General features: G+C 45.2%; 1 protein-coding gene across 1 annotated transcript; it reads right to left on the reverse strand.

The window, feature by feature from the left end:
• Positions 1 to 1255: 1255 nt before the first annotated feature.
• LOC141993009 (complement factor H-related protein 2-like) lies at positions 1256 to 20465 on the reverse strand. Its single transcript, XM_074962350.1, has 7 exons — positions 20228 to 20465; positions 16370 to 16558; positions 15722 to 15904; positions 15370 to 15582; positions 3906 to 4085; positions 2104 to 2265; positions 1256 to 1326 (listed from the first exon to the last, which is right to left on the reverse strand). The coding sequence occupies exons 1-7, from the start codon at positions 20463 to 20465 to the stop codon at positions 1256 to 1258; spliced, it is 1236 nt and encodes a 411-aa protein (XP_074818451.1).
• Between the last annotated feature and the right edge of the window lie 3076 nt (positions 20466 to 23541).

Consider the following 23541-nt stretch of genomic DNA (forward strand, 5'->3'; position numbering starts at 1 on the left):
GCTTACCTGAATGATCTAGAACCTGAGCTTTTCATCAAATGACAAATATCTGAGCAATGTTTTCCTGAATATTCACATTGCATTGAGACTGTATTTGACTATACCTATTGTCAACTGTGAAGCAGAGTGATCGTTATCTAAGCTTGCCTTTAAAAAAGTTGTCTTCAGTCAACTATGGCAGAAACAAAGTTTAATGCTCTGGCCACTATGTCAATTGAATGAGATTTATTTCAAACACTGTCATTTCAAGATGCAATAACTGAATTTGCAGCACTTAAAATTTGCAAGATGCCTGTCTAAATACGCAGCATTTCATCTGACTCTTAATTTTCCATATTTTTATGTTTATCCAGGTAGTTTATTCTATTCATTGTCTTTGATTTTCTTTTCATGATTATTCAGTAATATACATGATTTGTTGGTTGTCAAAAGCAGGGTACTTTTTTGCTTTTATTAATAGTGTGTTCATGAAAAGGGGGCCTCCACTTATTAATCTGGCCAATAGGAGAGTTGGGTTTTATTCCTGGCTCTGACACTAACTTGTGTGAATGTTGGCAAGTCATAACACCTTTCTGTGTCTTTCTCTTCCACCTTTTTCCTGTTTTGTTTATTTAGATTGCAAGCTGTTTGAGGGAGGGACTGTTTCTTATTGTGTCAGTACAAAGTGATGGGGATCCAATCTTGGTTATGCCTCAACTCACTACTGGAATACAACCAAACATCATCATTATTATTATTATTAATTTCCAGGAAAAGTAAAAATGATTTCTGTAGAATGTGTGTGTGTGTGTATATGAAGTACTACACACAATTGTTCATTATGATATTAATGGTTGATGTTTTTATTCGAAGAACATAATTTTATGACCTTATGTAAGACTGAGAATTAGGCTATGTTTATACACAAGCTATATAACTAATATTTGCCTAGTTAGGGGTATACAGATTATTATTTGTATGATATTGATGTACCATACAATTTTTACAAGAGCCTACATCCCATTGTCACAACTGACTTGTTAAAGTTTCTTTCATTTGTAGTTTTGTATGATTTTGAAAATGACCAGAATTTGGCTAGTCTTTGTACAAATAAGAGGGAAGGTTGTATAGACAGTTATTAGATTAAGTTATTTGATGGATGGCCTGAGACTGCAAAGTGGAATGATATAGAGGAGTCTTCAGCTGGCTTCTTAGCTTTAAATCTGCTTTATATGGCTAGAGGATTGCAAAGCAGACTTAGCATGTGTCAGGATCACTAGCTGTAGGCCTCCATATTCAGAGCATCTGGCAGTGGCACTCCACCCTCTTTGCCACCAAAAAGCAGCCCTGAAAAAGGGATAACATATGCAGCCTAAAAAGTAATCTCCAGGGCAAGCTGCAAAAGTCTTCTAAGAAACAATATATTCCCACACAGCAGGAGGAGTGTGCATATACGCATGTGCACACAGGGCCAATGGCAGAAAAGAGAAAAGAATCCCTATAGTTCTGTCACTCTTACAGGCAGTCTTCTTACAACTGAATATCCCAAAGACAAAAGAACCAACTAAGCCCTTCCTTGTGAAGAAAATTTCACAACACAACATACCCCTCCTCATAGGTCTCTCTCCACACAGGTTATTATTGATCTTTGCTCACCCTTTCTAAATCCACAAGATCCCAGTACCTTCCGCAAACACTCTCGCTCTCAGAGGGATACCAATTCCTACCCTATTCCCTTGTAAGAGAAACAGAAATGCTGGTTGAGGGATCAGCAATAAGGAGAAAGCAAAAAAGGAGGGAAAAAAAGAACAAAATACAAACAACCCCTCTGCAAATCCTACAACCCGTTTATTGAAGGCCTGTTCCAAGTACTGGCTCCTTCTCATGCTTTTGAATCCTTTTAAAGAGACACTCATGTCCTTGGGTGACAGTCTTTGCTGGGGGAGTCAAGGGGCCACAATGGAGCAGCGTTGTAGTAACACCCACCCTCCCTCGCAGTCCTGGTTCTGTCCATTGCTGGATATAATTATTAGTTATAGTACAATAGAATTTTTAAGAAAATAATACAAACATATGTTTACTTACTAAGGCATTTTGGCGCAGGAGACCAGCTGGCTTTAGTACATCTGATCAGAGGCCACCTCTCCTCTCTTTCAGATACGTAACCATCAAGGCATCTGTAGTAAATTGACACGCCCAACTGTGCTGGAAAGGCTCGTTCTTTGTAATATTCATAATAGTCAGTTAATGCTCCATTTTCTATATGTGGGTAGTCACAGGGTCTCACTTTAAAAAAAGTTTAAAATGTATAATATTAGAAGGTACACGTGGACACTAATTCAAAGAGGTGGAAGGAGAGAAGAACTCTTCAAGATTACAGCCGCAGTTTACCCGAATTGTTTCACTGGAGCAGGAGATAGAGCTTTCACCTGGTAGGCAGGGTTTCCAGCCCCCAGAACCCACATGTTGTGTGGGATCTCCTCATGATACAAGGCCATCCACCAGTTGGCAGGAGAGTGTCATGGAGGTGACTGAATTTCCTCCACACAAGACAGAATATGATCCACATACTAAAGGTTCCCTTTGTGTGCAGATCCAGATCTTTGGATTAACTCCATGTTTTCCAAGACATCTGTAGTCACATTATCAGAGAATTAATTTATAACACCATTGCTGGACTCCAAATCCACTTACACCTCTTCCTGTTTTAAACAGCTGTCATTTGTTTGTAATTATCAAAGCCAAATTCTGAAGTCCTTGATAAGTTTTTACTCAGTCCCTACTCAACAAAACTCTCATTACAGCCACTGGGATTTTATCTGAAGAAAGATTGAGTAAACATTTGAGAAAGAACTTCTTGATTTTGCACAGGGAAAAGAACTGCCTGGAAGAATCTGTTGTACGCATTGTTGGTGTTGCCATGTCACTCCCAGGATATTAGAAAGTGAAAGTGGGTGTGGTAATATATTTTATTGGATCAGTTTCTGTTTGTGAGACAAATTTTCAAGCTTACACAGAGCTCTTCTTCAGGTAGAGACTGACAGTTCAGAATAAATGAGGAAACAAAAATGGATGGTACAAATCTAGGGCTGTGGTATATGTAAGTGACTCAGAATCCAATTATGATAATAGGTTTTTATTTTCTTTTATACCATTCATACACTCATGGCATCATGCTTGGATGCTATTATTTGGATGGATAAAACACAGCTACAAATCTTCCCTGTAGAAGGGTTCAGTCTAGCACATTTTTTCAAATAAATCATGATGTATATGTTAGTTGTATAGTTATTTACAGCTCCATTCACTTATACCATATCTTATTTTCACAGGTGCTTTATCCAAGTCCATCAAAGTAAATAAGGAAAGTAAATAAATGTTATTTACTCCTTCTCATAACACAAGAACTAGGGGTTACCAAATGAAATTAAAAGGCAGCAGGTTTAAAACAAACAAAAAGAAGTATTTCTTCACACAACACAGTCAACCTGTGGAACTCTTTGCCAGAGGATGAAGTGAAGGCCAAGATTATAACAGGGTTCAAAAAGGAACTATATAAGTTCATGGACGATAGGTCCATCAATTGCTATTAGCCATGATGGGCAGGGATGGTGTCCCTAGCCTCTGTTTGCCAGAAGCTGGGAATGGGTGACAGGGTATGGATCACTTGACGATTACCTGTTTTGTTCATTCCCTCTGGGACACCTGGCATTGGCCACTGTCGGAAGACAGGATACTGTGTTAGATGGACCTTTGGTCTGACCCAGTATGGCTATTCTTATGTTCTTAAACTTTGTAAAAGGAAAAACCCCGCAAATATACCTGTTTCATTTCTGTTTACATTCTGAACTGCAGAAATTGTATAATCATTGTATAATAGTTTGGGCTTTAATATCTAAAAACATGTTAAAATAAAAGTAACTTACAGATACATCTTGGAATAGGTAACCAGCCATTCTTTGTGCATTCTGCTCTCCTCTCCCTATTGTCCGTTTCAAAGTGAAATCCTTTATTACAATCTACTCTGATTACTTCCAATTCTCTGAACACTTTCTTTTTGGGGTAGTAGGTTCCATTAGTCATTGTTGGAGGATCACATCTAATTTCTAAACAGAAACAGATGAACAAGTTTAACAGCTGTAAAAATAACTTTATGCTGTAAGTACCCCCTTCAATTAAAATTATTTGTATCTCTCTTTTTTTTTTGCTAGCTTTATTATCACTGTCATATTTGATCATCATCTGCATAACAATGGCATGGTGAGATTCCTATGAATTTGATGAAGTCTATAACTCTTTACCCATCTTCAGAAATTAGAGTATTTGCTTGGGGTAGTTTATTTTATTTTGCGGGTGAGAAGGAATCAGTTGCTGTTATAAGTGTCATTCTGACTATTGTGGAAAAACTTTACCAAAAAATGAAGCCTTGCAATGAGATCTATAGGTGATCACACTGGATTTGTCTAATCTCTTCTGGCAGTTCATTCCACACTACTTCCTGTCATGTTTGGTTGGATGGAATAAGAGAGTCCAAGGTGTTAACATGACACTGTCATGGTACAACACAAACATGGTTCAGTGGTTTGAGTATAGTGCCCTGGGCCTGCTTAGTCCCATGGCAAACACACCATTAAAATCATGTTAACCTTTTAAAGACATAGTAACAGAAGGAAAAACAGTTAAAGCATTTGAAATGTAAAGTTGCAAGTAAGGCTTTTATTTTAACAATATTCCTTATTCGCTTTCCCTTTAGCTATAGAGAGATTTTAGAAGGAAACCCCTCTGTTTGACCATCTTTTTGACAGTATTAACGACGATAATAACTGGTCTTTATGGGGAAAAAAAGTTAGTTGAGATCGGCTGGAGCTTCCTGCTGCTGTTGTTAAAGTCTGATTCTGCTTCCTTTACGACAAAACAAGACAAACACACACAAAAGAGAAGAGAAAGGAAGAGCAAAAATAGACAACGCAGCTTCTGGTCTCTGGTGCTGACTCTTACTTGCAACTTCATTGTTGGAGAAAAACAAGCACAGTAAACCCCCTTATCAGGCACTTAGAGACCTGGAAAACTTGAACCAGCATCAGGCTGTTTAGGACATTGCTTTCAGCTGCCTTTCCGACACAGGCTCACAGTAGTGTTGCAAAATATACAGTCCCAGACAGGTAGACCAGACTTTTACTAAACGGAAGGCAAAGAGAGAGATAGAAAAGAGAATAAGGTGGGGGTGGAAGATGACATGAGGGAGGGAAGGACAGCAGGAACCAAAGTTGCACGTCCCAGGTGGTATTCAGGATCTAGTTGGAGATGGTGAAGGTGGCGATGTCTTCTGTGTCCATCTCTCTGTCCCAGTCTCATCAGGGCATCTTTCAGGGTCAAGATGAAGGCCCAATGGTGTCAGAGTATCCCAGGAGATGGTGAGGGTTGCAACCCTGATGGTGGAATCTCACTCCTTCCAGTCCACCCATCTCCCACTCAGCCTGCTAACTCTTTCTGAAGATTTTTTTTAAGGCCCCTATCAAAAGGTGTTTGTTCAGCTACCTGATGTTCCGCACTGTCTGGCCCATTTGCGTATTCATGCACAGAGTCCGTTTCTTTCCCCCATGTGTACTTTTAATCTTTAGATTCCAAGCACTGCCGAACATAGCACAGGCATGTGTCGGAAAGTTCCTTCCAATTACATATCTTCCCTTTACTGAGCTAATTACATAATTATCCCAAACCCTGCCCCCAGTGTCAACAATCCCCCCAATCCTATAATCTTCTCATTGATTAATTATTAGCAAATCCAGAGATCCTCACATCATCCTCTTAAATGATCCCACTGGCTAAACCAAACAAGGCGTTGACAAGCTGCAATGGAAAATGTGTCCAGCTTTCATTGGCTGGAAGGATGTTATCTTAATGTAGGACATTAGAATCTATAACAGTAGCCACTGAAGTCAGGAGATGTTGACGCCTGTAATGTGACAGGCTATTCATTTTTGAACCCAAGAGCAATCAGGAATCTCATGTGGTTTCAGTGGCTCTTTTTGCATTTTTCTTTCTGTACTGAGTAGCACTGTTTCTTTCTGTAGCACTGTGTTGTTGGGGAGGGGACCCTTTTGGAACAGTTGTTCTTAGACTGGAGCTGGTTAGGTCAGATATACGTGTCCAATCTGTTCCCAACTGGCTACATCGGTTGGCAGGTAGGAACTTCATTGTTTTACAATGGAGTAAGAATGCTCAACAGATTGAGGGCAAGATACCATGCTCTAAAAATAAACTAAGCCGAATAAGCGCCTTCAGTCTCTCACTGTAAGGCATTTTTTCAAGATCTCAGATAATTTGTGCGTCTCCTTTCTGCTTCCTTTCCATTTTTTCAACATCCTTTCTAAAATGTTCACACCAGAACTGGTTGCAGTAACCTCAGTAGTGGTCTCACCAATGCCTTTTGCAGAGGTAAAAAACACCTCCCTACTTCTACTCACTACTCTCCTATTTATACATTACACAAGCATTGCCTTAGCCCTTTTTACGATAGCATCACAGTTCAGTTGTTTTTCCTCTATGCCTGGTGCAAGTACATTGGTAAATCAATCCCATACTATGATCTCTATTTACAAAACAAATTGAGAATCAAATAAGTAATATATCTGGCCATGCCAATTTGAATAAAGCAAGATCCACCATGATTGTTTCAGTTTTAAATACTTTAAAAATACCAATCAAGTGGAAGCATACTTGGTGCCATAAATATAAAGGGAAGGCTAACCACCTTTAAATCCCTCCTGGCCAGAGGAAAAACCTTTTCACCTGTAAAGGGTTAAGAAGCTAAGATAACCTTGCTGGCACCTGACCAAAATGACCAATGAGGAGACAAGATACTTTCAAAGCTGGAGTGTGGGAGGCGGGGGGGGGACAAAAGGTTCTCTCTGTGTGATGCTTTTGCCGGGACCACAGCAGGAATGCAGGTCAGAACTCCTGTAAAGAGTTAGTAAGCAATCTAGTTAGATATGCGTTAGATTCTGTTTTGTTTAAATGGTTGATAAAATAAGTTGTGCTGAATGGAATGTATATTCCTGTTTTTGTGTCTTTTTGTAACTTAAGGTTTTGCCTAGAGGGATTCTCTATGTTTTGAATCTGACTACTCTGTAAGGTATTTACCATCCTGATTTTACAGAGGTGATTCTTTTACTTTTTCTTTAATTAAAATTCTTCTTTTAAGAACCTGATTGTTTTTGTCACTGTTCTTAAGATCCAAGGGTTTGGGTCTGTGTTCACCTATGCAAATTGGTGAGGATTTTTATCAAGCTTTCCCCAGGAAAGGGGGTGTAGTGCTTGGGGGGATATTTTTGGGGAAAGACATCTCCAAGTGGGCTCTTTCCCTGTTCTTTGTTTAACTCACTTGGTGGTGGCAGCATAGGGAAAACAACTGCCTGGAAGAATCTGTTGTATACATTGTTGGTGTAGCCATGTCGGTCCCAGGATATTAGAGAGACAAAGTGGGTGTGGTAATATCTTTTATTGGGCCAGTTTCTGTTTTTGAGAGAGAAGCTTTCAAGCTTACACAGAGCTCTTCTTCAGGAAGAAACTGTGACAATTCAGAATAAATGAGGAAACAAAAATGGATGTGTAGCGGGGTGGACACCAGCTCGAGCCCAGAGGGGTTAAAACAGCCCTGAGAGAGGGCTACTGCAGAAGAAAGGCAGCAGGGCTCATTGGGGAAGCAGCCTCAGCTGGGGAGGCTACACCCCAATCAGGGCCCAGCTGGCTCTGTAAAGGCTGTGAGCCAGAGGCCCAGGAGTCTCTCTTTAGCTTCTCTGAGGGACGGACCTGGCTGCAGGGATCTAATCAGGGCTGGGGAAGAGCTGAGGAGCTGGGGCACTCCATCCAGGAAAGCCCCAGGCTGCAGCCTAGCATTAGGCCCAACAGGTACTGGAGTTGCAGGGGACAGCCCAAGGTTAGACAGATGCAGCAGGTCCAAACCCAACCTTGCCTGTGATGAGTGGCTCATACTGCAGTCTGCCCAGGGCGGGACTAGCTGGTGACTGGCAGAAGCCTACGACTGAGGCAAGGTAGGGACAGTGGATGAGGGGTTCCCCTTGGAGGGGGAGACCCAGAACTGTGGGGTACAGCCAGGAGGCAACACCCAGTGAAAGAGGTACCGGGGTCCTGGGAGGGACACGGGAGCCAGCAGCAAGGTGAGACACCAGCCTGAAGAGGGCGCTCCGGAGGCTGGAATGCTAATTCCCAAGGACAACCAGCAGGCGGCACTGCCAGTGAGTCCTTGCCCGGTTACAGGATGGTACAGATCTAGGGCTGTGGTATATGTAAGTGACTCAGAATCCAGTTATCATAATAGGTTTTCATTTTCTTTTATACCTTTCATACAGTAATGGTATCATGCTTGGCATGCTATCATTTGGATGGATAAAATACCCAGCTACAAATCTTCCCTGCAGAAGGGTTGAGTCTAGCACATTTTGTCAAATAAATCATGGTGTATATGTTGGTTGTATAGTTATTTACAGTGCCATTAACTTATACTGTATCATCTTATTTTCACAGGTGCTTTATCCAAGTACATCAAAGTAAATAAGGAGTAAATAAAAAACGGTTACTTACTTTCTTGTAACTGTTGTTCTTCGAGATGTGTTGTTCACATCCATTCCACATTAGGTGTGTGCGCACCGCGTGCACGAGTGTCGGAAACTTTTTCCGGGGCCCCCCAAGTGGCGCCCCTGTGCCGTGCATATATACCCCTGCCAGCCCGACCCCCTCCAGTTCCTTCTTGCCGGTGACTCCGACAGAGGGGTAGGAGGGTGGGTGGTGGAAGGGACATGAACAACACATCTCAAAGAACAACAGTTATGAGAAAGTAAGTAACCATTTTTTCTTCTTCAACTGCTTGTTCACGTCCATTCCACAAGCAGGTGAATTACAAGCTTTCCTCTGGAGGAGGGTAGGAGTTATGGAACAACTGCTCAAAGGACAGCTCTGCCAACTGCCATGTCCTCTCTGGCCTGCTGGTTGACCACATAGTGGGTCGTGAAGGTGTGCACCGAGGACCAGGTGACTGCTCTGCACATCTCCTGGATCGGGACCTGTGACAGGAACGCCATGGAAGTCGCTTGCGCCCTGGTCTAGTGGGCCATGACCGCCGGGGCCGGAACACCTGTGAGCTCATAGCACGCCCGGATGCAGCTTGTAATCCAAGATGAGATCTGCTGCGCTGACACCGGGAGGCCTTTCATCCTCTCGGCTACGGCCACGAACAGCTGCGTGGATTTGTGAAAGGGCTTGGTGCGCTCCAAATAGAACACCAGCGCTTGACGCACATCCAGGGTGTGCAAGCTGCGGTGATTCGGGTCCGTATGGGGTTTTGGGAAGAACACCGGCAGACAAATGTCCTGGCCCAAATGGAATTGAGACCCCACCTTAGAGAGGAACTTGGGGTGTGGCCGGAGCTGCACCTTGTCCTTGTGAAATACTGTATACGGTGGCTCAGAGGTGAGGGCCCTCAGTTCGGACACCCTTCTGGCCGAGGTAATGGCAACCAGAAATGCCACCTTCCAGGAAAGGTGGAGGAGAGAACAGGTAGCGAGGGGCTCGAAAGGGGGTCCCATGAGTTTAGAAAGGACCAGGTTCAGGTTGGATGGAGGGACTAGGGGGAAGGAGTACGGGAACACCCTCTCCAACCCTTTAAGGAACCGTCCCCACTATTGGGTGAGAAAACACCAAGCCCCCCCGAGAACCCCGGATGGAAGGTAGAGATGGCCACCAGGTGCACTCTAAGTGAGGACGGGGTTAGCCCTTGCTGCTTGAGGTGCAGGAGGTACTCCAGGATGGCCTCCACCGAGGCCTGGCCCGGCCACATCTGTTGGGGTTCACACCAAGATGAGAACCTTTTCCACTTGGACATATAGGCCGCCCTGGTAGAGGGCTTTCTACTGCCAAACAGAATCTGCTGCATGGGAAGGGAGCACTGGCTCTCCAGGGCGTTTAGCCACAGAGCCTCCATGCTGTCAGGTGCAGTGACTGTAGGTCGGGGTGGAGAAGCCGCCCACCGTCCTGTGTAATGAGGTCCCGGTGTAGGGGCAGAACTACTGGGGCCTCCACCGACAGCTCTAGGAGCGATGCATACAGTGCTGCCGGGCCCAGGCTGGGGCGATGAGGATCAACGCCGTCCTGTCCCTGCACACCTTGAGCAGGACATTTGTGCACCAAGGGGAGTGGGGGGAAGGCATACATCAAGCCCCCTCTCCACGGGATCGCAAATGCATCTGCGAGCGAGCCCGGGCTGCAGCCCTGGGACGAGCAGAACCGCGGGCACTGGGCGTTGGCCCTGGTGGCAAACTGGTCTAGCCGGGGAAACCCTCAGCACAGCAAGGAGTCCAGCACATCCCTTGGGGCTGTCACTACCAAGTCCAGGGGGTCCCTGCCTGGGCGGTACACCCGAGCGAGCCACGCCTGCAGAGTCCTGAGTCTCAGACTGGCATGCCTGACCACGTGCGTTCATGCTGCCATGTGGCCCAGCAGCCACAGGCAGCACCTGGCCATTGTCATTGGAAACTGGCGCAGGAAGGCCACCGCTTGTTGGATAGCCTGGAATCGGGATACTGGAAGGCTTGCCCTGGCCTGCAATGTGTCCAGGACCGCCCCTATGAATTCCACTCTCTGCGTGGGCACGAGCGTGGACTTGGGGACGTTGACCAGGAGCCCTAGTTTGCCGAACAATCTCAGGGCCACCTCCACATGGCCCCGCACTTCCGCCTCGGATCAGCCCGCCAGGAGCCAGTCATCGAGGTACGGGTACACCCGGATTCTCTGCCTCCATAAGAAGGCCGCCACCACTGCCATGCACTTTGTGAACACCCTTGGGGCCGTGGCTAGACCGAATGGGAGAACCGCAAACTGGTAATGTTCTTGGCCCATGGTGAAACGTAGGAACCACCAATGTGCTGGGTGGATGGCGTCCTTCATATCGAGGGCAGCATACCAGTTCCCCAGATCCAGGGAAGGGATGATGGTGCTCATGAGAGGGGTCCCTGAAGAGGGAGGGGGAAAGGGGATGGGAGTGAAGCAGGGAGGGAGGGAAGAGAATTGCAGTGAGTATCCGTTCCGCACCGTGCATAAGACCCAATGGTCTGACGTAATGGTGGACCACGCACGGGAGAAACGGGACAGGTGGTTCAGGAAACAAAGGGACGGATCCGGTGACTGGTCTGGTACACTGTCCTCGAGCGCACCTTCAAAAGCCTGGCTTAGCGCCCGGCTGGGGTTTGTGCTGGCCTTGGTTCTGGCCCGGCGCATTATTGTTACTATTGTTGTTGCGCCGTCACCTGTTATCCCTGCCTCGCTTACGGAAAGGCTCATGCCTATAGTGAGATTGGTACTGGCGTTGAGGGGTAGGCTGCGGCTTAAAGGGCTTCCTCTGGGTCGCCGGGGTGTGCATACCCAGCGACTTAAGCGTAGCTCGCGAGTCCTTGAGGCTGTGCAGCCTCGTGTCTGTCTGGTCCAAGAAGAGCCCAGACCCTTCGAAGGGGTGGTCCTGGAGTGTATTCTGGACCTCGGGCGGCAGGCCTGACTCCTGAAGCCATGCCAAGCACCTCATGACCACCCCTGACACGATTGTTCTAGCTGCCGCATCTGCCAAATCCAGGGAGGCCTGGAGAGAGGTCTTGGCTACTGCCTTGCCCTCGTCCACCAGGGCCATGAACTCCTGTTGGGAACCTTGAGGAAGGTTGTCCTTAAACTTCCCCACTGCGGCCCAGGAGTTGAAATTGTGCCTGTTGAGGATGGCCTGCTGGTTCGCAATCCTCAACTGAAGGCCCCCAGATGAGTACACCTTTCTGCCAAACAGGTCCTGGCGTTTCGCCTCCTTGGCCTTAGGGGCCGGGGCCTGCTGTCCATGGTGCTCTCATTTGTTTACCGCTGAGACCTCTAAGGAGCATGGACTTGGGTGGCAGAACAGGAACTCATAGCCCTTAGAAGGGGCAAAGTATTTACGCTCCACTCTCTTGGCTGTTGGAGCGCTGGAGGCCGGGGTCTGCCATATAGTCTTATAGTTGGACTGAATGGTCTTAATGAGTGGGAACGCTATTCTGGATGGACATACAGGGCTCAAAATGTCTACCATGGGGTCCTCCTGCTCAACTGTCTCCTCAGCCTGCAACCCCAAGTTCTGGACGACCCTGCGCAGCAATTCCTGGTGGGTCTATCGGTGGAGGGCTGGACACCTCTGTACCCACCACCGCCTCATCCCGGGAAGACGAGGAGGTTAGCTGCTGCTTGACCCCCTCCGGTTGGTCCTCCTGCTTCCCTTCTCCTGTGGGAGGGGTCTCCAGCTCAGGCCGGGGCGGGAGTCCATAGGATGGCACTGGACTCGGTGCCGGTCTCTCCCATTTATCCTGGGGGGATGCTGGAGGCCTGGATACTGTAGCCTCTGTCACCGTCTGGCATCAGTGTGGGGACCGGGACCGCTGCACCAAGTAACTTGCACTGGACAGGTCCCCTTGGTGCTCCTGATAGGCCCAGGAGGTCCAGAAGGGCCAATGGCCTGGCAGCCCCCATTGGGGTTGCCAGCCCACCTGAGGGTCCCTGCTGTCTGGGGCCCGGTGTGGGTAGCTATAGCAGCCAGAGTCGGAGCTGGACTGCGGCGATGCCGATCGCGAAGGCCATGGCAGTGCCAATGATCTGTGTCGGCGGGAGAACGAGCAGCTCCTGGCTGAGCGGGAGCAATACCGGTATCAGGACCAGGACTGGTGCTGGCGTTTCCTGGACCGGGACCGTCTGTGGGAGTCCTCTGGTGAGGGCAGTCTCAACTCCTCCCGGTGCCAGTCTCTGGGTGGTGCTGGAGAGCAGCATGCACTTTCTGGTGCTTCCTCGCACCGACCCACTGCCGGTGCTGCAACCTCCTTCTGGGCCACTGGCAACTGTGAGTCTGTGGAGTCGGAGCTCCACCAGGACCAACTCTGGGAGCAGTGCCGGGATGGTATCGTTGAGTGGCACACCATTGTCAGCTTACCCCTTGACGGCCCCTGAGGCATGGGTGCCGGAGGGTTCTCCCCATAAGGGAGGGGGCTCGCCACCGACAGCTCATTGAGGTCCTTTGCAGCCTCAAGGGTGCCAGGCATAGAGGGCTGATCCGTTATGCCCTCGAGCCCATTGTCCGCACTGAGCTCACTTAGGTCTGGGCCCGGTGGGGCTTGTGCTGCTAGGACCACCTGTGTCAGCGCCGGTACCGCGGCCTTCCCGCTCTTATTGGCGCTCGGTACCTTGGGAGGTACCGGCCTCCTGTGCGGGGAACGACCACACCTTCCTTTTGGCTGCGCCGGGGGCTGCACCGGGGAGGACAAGCGGTGCTGGGGCCTAGCCTGACGCTCTGGGGCCGACAGTTCACAGTGCTTAGCCGGTGCCGGGTCTTTTGACAGCTCCGGGGCACTACGCACCAAGGAAGCCTGAGCCAGCATCAGGCGCTACAGGCCCGAGGGCTGCAATGCGGCCTCCATCAACAGCTGCTTTAAACAAAAGTCTCTTTCTTTCCTTGTTCTTGGCTTAAACGCCTTGCAAATCCTACACCGTTCAGTTTGATGTCCGTCCTCCAGGCAACATACACAGGAGTCGTGGGGGTCACTAACTGGCATAGGTTTGCGGCACATGGCACAAGCCTTGAAGCCGTGGGCCTGCGGTATGGGTGCTGGAAGCCTCCAAGCACTTAATCATTTAAGTGTCCATAATAGGTATGTTAACGAACTGAGAACAGCTACTCTAAAGGCTAAGGGACTGCTCTTCTACAAGAGAAAGAGGTTGTTCCAACGCTGCCACGGACGGTAAGAAGGAACTGGAGGGGGTCGGGCTGGCAGGGGTATTATACATGGCGCAGTGGTGCCACTCGGGGGGCCCCGCTGGCCTGATGGGAGCCGCTAAGGGGAAAAGTTTCCAACGCTCGTGCACGCGGCGCACGCACACCAAATGTGGAATGGATGTGAACAAGCACTCGAAGAAGAACTACTACTTTCAAATTCTCTTGCTCCGGACACATGGTACATGAGTAAACCCTCAGTGGAATACTATAGGGATCATCACTCAGAGAAAAAGGAGCAGTTGTTGTGGAAAGGTGTGGGGTGAGGCTATGGAGAGGAAAGGTCATCCTCCAGTTTTGGAAGTTGCTGTATCTTGCCTGACATGCTGCCATCTGACTGATCCCAGTGCATTTTACCAAGTCAACAGCCTACTATATATGGTGATTGGAGACATCTACATTTGCTTATACACTCGCCAGTTTCATCCATAGCTTTTGTCACATCCCTTATTTTAAAGACAAGAATAAGTTATTTCACAAAATAAATGGCCTTGAATACAGACCCAATCCATTTTGTAAGTGACAAAATAATACAAATGTACCTGTCAGTTCTATGTACTGTCAAAGGAAAGGGGCAAACACCTGACCAAGTACCCACAATTGACATTTTAAAAAAATACTAGGTTAGCAAGTGCATTCTCGATCTGATATGTTTAGTATACGGAGTTGGGTTTTACATTTGTTCAGCAAGATAAGACATAAATGCAACTTACTGCTACACCCTGGAGGAGACAACCAGCCATTCTTTGTGCATTCAGCTGTATCTTGGTCATTATTAATGTGAAATCCACGATTACACGTAATTATAAGGACATCACCATCCCAATACACGTTCCTTTGAGGTCTGAGTCTACCATTAACCACTGCCAGGGAGCGGGGGCGGGGCCCGGGTGCTTTCCCTGACCCTCGGCAGGAGCTCTGGGCGGGCGGAGCGGGACAAGGTACGGGGCGCCCATTTTTCCAGGGCCCCCCCAGTTAGCCAGGGCCCCTGGGCACGGGCCCCATTGGCCCAGTGACTAATCCATCACTGCATGCCATCTGTACACTGCTCCCACTCCCAGCACTTTCATACCCAATAGCGACAAACCAAGCTCCAGGCACAAACTCGGTTTTCCCATTATAGACCCAAGTTCTGTTATCAAAAGAGGGCTGAGCTGCTCCGAACACTGTTTCTGAGAAAGACTCTGAGTAGTGCCATTAAATACTCCTTGAATAGATTCAGTAACATCTGAAATAGCCTTAGATACGCCTAGTTACAGACAGTAACTCATTTACACTTTTAAAATTGTTGTACAACAAATTAAAGCCACTTGGTTATTAAATTAATTTGAGGGGCCAGAGTGGAGCAGGGAGAATCTGCCTCACAGATTAGCCCCTGAAATGTAATTAGCTTAACACAGGTCCAGTCTGGAAGACTTTCCCCGCTGCATTGTAGGGATGAGAGCAAAGAAGCAGCTCCTTCACATTCACATATTCCTGTCATTGCAGAGTGCCCTCTATTGAAAGCAGGATATTTGAGATATCCACTACAGCTCATCTCCACCTACCTTTGCATTCCGGATAGACAACTGGATTTCCATGGCACTGCACCATAAAAGCAGATTGAGATAAATTAGTTGCAAGTGCATATCCTGGTTTGCAGCGAAGCTCAAGAAAATCACCACGTTTTAGGTACATCCATTGTGATATGGTCTCATTTGCTCTCCCATTCAACTCTACCATCTGGTTTTCCATTTCTTCCACTGAGATAGCACATGGCTCTAAAACGAGAAAAAGGTGTGGTTGTCTTGGTAAGCACAAGTAAGCACATTGAAGTAATGTGTTTACACAAGTGATGAGTCTGATTCAGTGAATCTCTCCATAAACCTCAAAGCCTAAGAAAGCAGTATCTTTTTTTACCTAAACAAAGTGGTGCTTTTGTCCAATTCCCATTGTCACAAAAAGATCTGTTCAGTCCTTCCATTGCATAAAATTTTTGGCATTTGAATTCTACAAAGGAGCCAGATGTGTATCCTTTTTCCAAGAAAGTAGTTATGTCTCCATTCTCAATAGTAGGTGGACGGCTACAGTTTTTTCCTCTTTCTAAAAGGAAAAATGACAATTATAATAATCTTATGCAAAAATGGTTATGATGTAATTTTTTGGCTTTGGTACTGCACGTGGAAAATGGCTCCTTGTCCAAGGTTAGGGAAACCACTTGTAAAAACCTCATGTGGCTGAGCTAGGCACAATGACCAAAATACTAAGGGCCTCATCCTCAGCTGGTGTAGAGCAGCACAAGGTCTATGTACCATTTATGCCCTACCTTGTGCTGGCCCTCTGAACAGCAATGAATTCACCCTGAATGAGGCAGGAGCCCTGTGGAAAATACAGTATACCATCATGTAAGTGATGCCTACAGAGGGTGATGCAGTGCCTCATGTGTGATTATCGCTAATGGAAGGGGCAGCTGTCACAGTCCAGAACACTACATGCACCTACTTGACTGTACACAAGAAATCAAATAAAACTGAGAAACTGAATTATCAAAATACAGTGCAGATTTACCAGAGATACATGAAGGCAAATCCATGTGCCCATTAACACACTTCCTGACTGAAGGGGTTGCGAGGGTATATCCTTCACTGCACATAAATTCCAGTGTGTGGTCACTCAGAATCAGCTGTGCATGTCTTCGGCCACTGGACAGAAGCAGATTTTTGGTCTCCAGTTGCTGTTTTGTGAGGCTACACGGTGCTAAAGAAAAACCAGAAAAAATGAAAATGATAGAGCCTGATTTTTCAGTGTCCTTCATCTTGCGCAGCCATTTACCTGCTCTGTAGTGAGTCACTGCAAAACATGCCCATTCTGCTTTGTACTCTCTCTCTCTGCAGGGTGTAAATTGTTTGTAAGATGCAAGGCAGTGGAGAATCAGACCCATTATCTTCATCAAGATATAGATTAAAATGTATTTCTAACAACGAAAAAAATCACATTGCTGAGAAGGAAAAAAGAGGTATTTCTAAATGTTAATTTAGATGTGTATATACACACACACACACACACATAATGCAGTGCTGCCAACTCTCATGATAGATCTGTAGTGATATCTGGGGCATTTTTAAATCCCCAGTTCCAGGAGTCAAGTGAATACAAAGGAATCCCATCTTTTGTTTAATAAAGTAAGTTTCTAGTCAATTTGATTATTTAGAAAAGCTCGAAAACATGATCCCAGTGTACCTTAAGGCTCAAAAAGCAGAAGGTAAATAAAAATACCCAAAAGGTAGTATTTTTTTTAAATGAATTTCATTATTTTTAAACTAGTCTCATGAATTCTGGAATCTTGGGTTTAGCAATACTGAATAGACAGCAGGAAAAAATAGGATTTTACCAAGAAAGTATTATCTCAACCATAACTAACACATGGGTCACTAGTTTGATACTATATTCAGTGACAGGGCACTAATAAATATATTTATCCACATATACAAAAGAAAATTTCAAAATACCATGTATATCTGGGAATGTACCCTCGTCCAAATCTAGTAGCCCAAAATCCCATACAAAATTAACAGGAATACTTGTGGCACCTTAGAGACTAACCAATTTATTAGAGCATAAGCTTTTGTGAGCTACAGCCCACTTCATCAGTTGCATAGAATGGAACATATAGTAAGATATATAGATATATATATATATACACACACACAGATAAGTTGAAAGTTACCATACAAACTGTGAGAGGCTAAATAGTTAAGATGAGCTGTTATCAGCAGGAGAAAAAACTTTTGTAGTGATAATCAAGATGGCCCATTTAGACAGTTGACAAGAAGGTGTGGGGATACTTAACTTAAGGAATAAAAGGAATATATATCTTACTATATGTTCCATTCTATGCATCTGATGAAGTGGGCTGTAGCCCACGAAAGCTTATGCTCTAATAAATTTGTTAGTCTCTAAGGTGCCACAAGTACTCCTGTTCTTTTTGCAGATACAGACTAACACGGCTGTTACTCTGAAACCAGTCATATAAAATTAATTATTCACTCAATAAAACAGAAATCATAACCTTAATTTATTACAAATGCCAAGGAAATAAGCCCTAAAACAGAGAAATCCCTAAAGAGGAGAAACTGATGATGTATGTTTATTGGCAAATGGCAAGCAAGGGCCTGCTCCTGCAAACCGGACCCATGCATGAGATTCCAATGAGGCCAATGAGACTACTTACATTCGGAGCACTTTTGTGAATAGGAATTGCAGGAGTGCATCTAGGGCCTGCTCTTGCTGCTGGTGAAGTCAGTGGGAACAAGATTGGTATAGACTTTGTAAGCAAGCCCATTTGTTCCCCCATACTGTAGCTGGTATTTTCCGGGACTTGCTGAAATTAGCCATTTCTTGATGGAAAGGCCTCAGCCATCCCCTTCTTACACTACTCAAAGGTGCATCAATCATGTGAAATGAAAAGAGGCACTAAAAAGTCATCAGATAGAAATAGAAGTTCTAAAATCCTACATCATGCACACAATATACATGAAGACTTAGACATGAAAAGGGCAGGGTAAAAGGAACAGTAATAAATCAATAAAATTAATTCCTGCTATACTTACCTGCCAGGACTGAAGTTTGGGATTCAGTAATTTCCCCTCACAGATGGTAACATCACAAACACCTAATATAGGTGGTTTAGGTCTTAATAGTGTCAAGAGATGACAACAGTTATAGGAGAAGATACACAGATCACTGAATTCAGGTCTTTGCAACTAAACAAGCATTTCATCTCATCAACTAAATTCAAGGGGTTGTCAAAATCAGCAGTAGGCCGAGCTCCAAAATCCCCAATGCTGCATTAAAAATAAATGATTTCTCATTAGAATCACTCTCTTACATTTCCAAACCTCATTTCAGTATGAGTGAGCACAGACATCGCCTCGTGCCAGAGTACGTGTGTAAAATCAAATCACTCACCTGCACACAGTTTCTACATAGGAGACAATCAATCAAAGCCATTAGGCCGTGTACAGTGTTTGGGCGGTCACATGGATGTGACACAATAGCTTACATGGGTCTCTAAGCAACATACCATTATGTGCAGATTTATGCAATAACCAATATACACATCCGTCTGGTTTGTATATAACTTTGTCTAAGTCAAATAGCCAGGATTTCAATTATCCGAGGTCCTAACAAGTACCATAATTTTACAGTATCCCCTAAAAAGATGAGAAGCTCCTGTACAATACCAAGTAGTTCTAGGATACTTTGCTTTTAATAAGACTCCCTCTTATACAGTGTAATTAAAAATATCACATATGTTCAGCGTCCTGAACGTTACAGTGCTAAACTAGCAGGGTATCAGCTAATTTGTTTAGTAAACTATATTAAAAGAAAATCAACTCACAGCCTGTCTCTAATAAGAAAAACTAATATAAACAACAAGGAGTCCGGTGGCACCTTAACGACTAACAGATTTATTTGGGCATAAGCTTTCGTGAGTAAAACACCACTTCTTCAGATGCAAAACTAGTATAGAATTCATGGACTTTCTAATAGAATTTTGGAATTTTAATCGCTTCCATGCCTATGACAGTAATGCATATGTAAAAAATAAACAATAGTTAGTTGGACCTTTGCAGGTATGTTGAATACCTCACTTCTTTACACGCCACAGCTGTAGTATGTATATAGTGCACATCCACAGGTTTATCTAGGCATATCCGGTTAGCACATCCCCCTCACTCAGTGTTTTTTTTCCCTGCTTTCAGGGGAGAACTTTTAGCAGTGAAGCAGGCCATGATAAATGGCGAGATGCACCCCTCTGTACCCCTTTCCAAGGTACAGCCTTAGGGGGCCCACCAACTCCTATGATGTCACTGAAATGAGGATCTTGATAAATATTATTTGCCAATTTCTCCTAATGCTGCAGCCCTCTTCTCTTTGTTATGATGATACAATGGTGTTTCATCTCCATATTCTTTGTTATGGATATTTTTAAACCTTGCCTCCAGTATTCAGATCCTGTGTCATTGCTGGCATTTAGGGTTATTAACAACAAAAATCTTGGAATTTGATAAAATGGAGAAAATTCTGTCTTCTGTAATATAAATAAATAAATTTAGATGTTCTGTTGTCTTGTTATAAAAGAGACCCACCTAATTTAAATTTCATATTTGAAACTATTTGGTGATCTGCAGAGATCTCATTAATAGAAACTCCTAGGGACCAGATATGGCTTGAGCCATAAACCAGATAGTTGAATCCTGGGATCAAGTGTGGTCCATCAGACACAGGAATCTGCTCTGAATTCTGATACCACTTCCCCTGTCCCCCATAGTTGAGGAGCGTTTGAATTCATGGGTTTGATTTGGGTCCATCTCTACGAAAGAACCAACCTGTGGGAAAAAGCAAAAAAGCAGTTCCCCTTACCCAAACACTGTGGTGCAGGTTTCCAGGTTTTCCCACTGCATGTGATCCATTCAGTTCCCATCAGGCTGTATCCAGGATTGCACTTGTACTGCACTTTGTCACCTTCTCTGTACTCCAACTTGTCAACACTAACAATCTCCGCAAAATCAATAGCAGGTGGCTCTTCACATGCTGGAGCTGCAATAGATGCACAGACATAATTGTTGTTGTTTGATGTAGGGACATGTTCTAAGATCATTTGGCTTACTAATGAACACCTTACTGGTGGTTTTTCACAATTCATTTAATTTAATCATTTATAATTCATCTATCAACATGGTACATAGAAACTTTACTGCACAAACACACACTCAGTCACTGCAATAACCTGACAGAAAAGGGAGAACAGAAGAGGAGAGAAATGCTTTACATTAGGCTAAGGTTTGGCTGCACTGATGAGCCTTGCACCATGCACTGAACATCAGCAACACAGAACTGACCCATCACCACAGGGCATGAGCACCACAGTTGTGGCCCCTCCACATGCAAGAATATCCTGCCTCCAGTCCCCAAGAGTGCACTTCAAGGGACTGTCTGCAGCTGTGCCTCAGCTGATCTGAACTGTCACAATGGTGCATAAGGTGGGAAGGAGCCTCCAACGTGCCACACCATGTACGGTTTTATTGTCTACAACCGACACCTGGAACTGCTCACTACACAGCAAAAACACACATAGCAGAAAGAGGAGGTCTAGAGACGGGCAACCATGATGAGGAGCATGGAAAGAGCCAGAAACCTGAGACAATAAGAAATTTATTAATATGCTACATGGTCCTGCTCCAAAGAAAATCTTTGTTCAGATCCACAACAGTATTCTCTGAAATGGGTAAAAGCCCCTTTGCAATTCTTCCATAAACATCCTTGTAATTTAGAAGAAAAAATGGGATCATGGATTATGAATATAACCAATGGAGTTAATGTCAGGATACAGTCAAAAAGTAGATGAGCAGGAGATGAATTGGGTCTCATATATATAACAGGGTTGGGGTCGAAAGCAGCATACAACAATAAATATGGAGGTCTCACTGCATTATATAATGTGGGCTCCAATATTGACCCCTCTTTTATCCCATTTGATGGTCTGGTCCTTGTTTACCAACTAAATTGATACATGCTGTCCTTTCTTCTGTAGGGTGGATTGCACAATGTCTTAAAGATGGATGGGTCCTTTACCATAGTGTTTCCATGAGTAATTTAATGGTTGAAGAACTCTCTACCTTTGTCACATTGGTCCTTTCTTCCTGGCCATCAAATGAGCATTGTGCTCATGTATGGGGCAAAGATTTGTGGCTCATATGGGGAAATTTACAAGACTGAGGGATCCTAGGATTATGTCTGGATCTTTCTTTAATTGTTTCTTCTTACTTTGACGAGTCACAATCTATTGTTTCGGAAGGTGTCAGTGTCATAAATAAAAGAACTTACTGCCATTGTCTGATTGTATTTAAATCATAAGGACATACATTTTATGTAAAGCACTAGAGCAGAAAGGTTTCAGAACTCTTTCTACTGACTGTTGTTGCCTTAGGTATCTTGGGTTTCTTCCTGTGGTCCCTTTTCTCCACCCTACAGAAGAAAGGAAGGTACAGGGAGAAGGTGAACTCACAACTCCTGTTAATGTAACATTCAAAGAATAAAGTACTAAAGCTGAGGGGAGAACTGACGAGTGAGTATTCAGAACTTATCAAATTGAATTTTTCTTCCATGTACCTTGTAATATTATATGTTTTAAACTTTTCTTTTGAAGTGAGACCCTGTGGTTACCCACAGTTAATGCTCTGTCTTCTAGATGACTATTATGAATACTACAAAGAACGAGCCTTTCCAGCACAGAACAAGGACTGGGGTGGGGTGGGCTGGCAGGGGGGGAGGGCAGGGTGTCACAACACTGCTCCATTCTGGTACCTACACCTCCCTGCCAAAATTGTCATCTAGGTACATGAGCGTCTCTTTAAAAAGACTCCTCCTCCTATCTGGCAGCAGCAGCAGCAGCATTAGAAGGAGCCAGGGCTGGGAACAGACCTTACGTAGACAGGTTGAGGGATTTGGAGAGGGGTTGTTCTTTTCTCTCCTTTTCCTTCCTCCCCAGTGCTGGACCCTCAATCAGCATTTCCATCCTGCAAGCAAAGGGATGGGGATCAGGTTGGTCCTGGGATCTCTCTGAGAGTAAGAGTTGCAGAGAGGAGCTCAGGTCTGGTAGGTTTAGAATGATCAATTATCACCTGTTGTGGCAGAGACCCATGGGAGGGGGTATGGTAGGCTGAGAAATCTTCTTAACAGGAGCAGAGGCTCTTTAGTACTTGGGGATATTCAGTTGTAAGGGTGGAAGAGAAAGTCTCACAGAAAGGTGAAATGACTTCCAAAGTTCACACAACAAGTCAGTGGCAGAGTTGGGAGTAAAACCCAGGTCTCCTGATTCCTGTCCCTGCGTCCTATCCACTAGACCAGTGTTTCTCAGCCAGAGGGTTGTGACCTCCAAAGGAGGTCACAAAAGACCACCAGAGGGGTTGTGAGGTGTTGAAAATGTTATCATCTAAAACAAAGGAAGTCTTGTTCCCACATTTCCCGCACACCCTCACCTTCAAGGTCAAGTATTCTCTGTCAACATCTTGAAATGCACACACAAACAATGTATATAGGCTGGGTACCTGGAAGATTGCTGCTGGGATGAATACTAATTGCAGGGCTGGGGAGGCAGAAAGCCATGTCCATAAAGTTTTTTAGCCAAAGAACAGCTTTCTCAGGCTAGTTTTCTCAAAGCTAGAGCCCTACTACATGAAGGGGAAAGCTTTGATTTCCAGTTGGAGAAACCTGTAACCTACACCCAAGTTTTCTTGGTCTGCTACTCAGAGTGTTTCATGTAGCACCTATAAATGTATTACAGTCTTGCCAGCCCTGCTCCCTGGCGCTTCAGAGAGTCTCCAGCCCTGTTTCCGCCACCACTCATCACAGCCTAATCCCAGACATGAGCCAGTTCTTGCTTCCCTTCTGCAGCCTTGCACCTCAGCTCCAGACCCCAGCCACCTCAGCATATGGCCCAATTCTGAGTCCAGTCCCAAGTCAGCCCTTCTCCTGGGATACCTTCTTGCCAAATCTACACTAGCTTTTCCACTGTTATTCACTGAGGGCACAAATCACCTCCTCTGACGGTGCTGAAACTCTGCAGGAAGAGGGGTCCTGCTTTCCTCCATGAGACTTTACCAGGTCCACTAGCCTCCAAAATGTATCTCCACACTGGACCTGGGAGCTGCACTGAGCACACATCCTGAGATTAA

The sequence above is a fragment of the Natator depressus genome, chromosome 8, assembly GCF_965152275.1.
Source record: "Natator depressus isolate rNatDep1 chromosome 8, rNatDep2.hap1, whole genome shotgun sequence".
In the NCBI taxonomy this organism is placed as follows: Eukaryota; Metazoa; Chordata; order Testudines; family Cheloniidae; genus Natator; species Natator depressus.

What these genes read in the sequence shown, in the direction of transcription:
- LOC141993009 (XM_074962350.1), bottom strand. Translation starts at nt 20,465, where the DNA reads ATGATCTTAGAACATGTCCCTACATCAAACAACAACAATTATGTCTGT. An exon ending in TGTCTATCCGGAATGCAAAG is followed by an intron (nt 4,086 to 15,369) that starts GTAGGTGGAGAT and finishes GTTTCTGTTTAG; the next exon opens with AAATTAGATGTGATCCTCCA. An exon ending in ACCTATTCCAAGATGTATCT is followed by an intron (nt 2,266 to 3,905) that starts GTAAGTTACTTT and finishes CTTTTTTTAAAG; the next exon opens with TGAGACCCTGTGACTACCCA.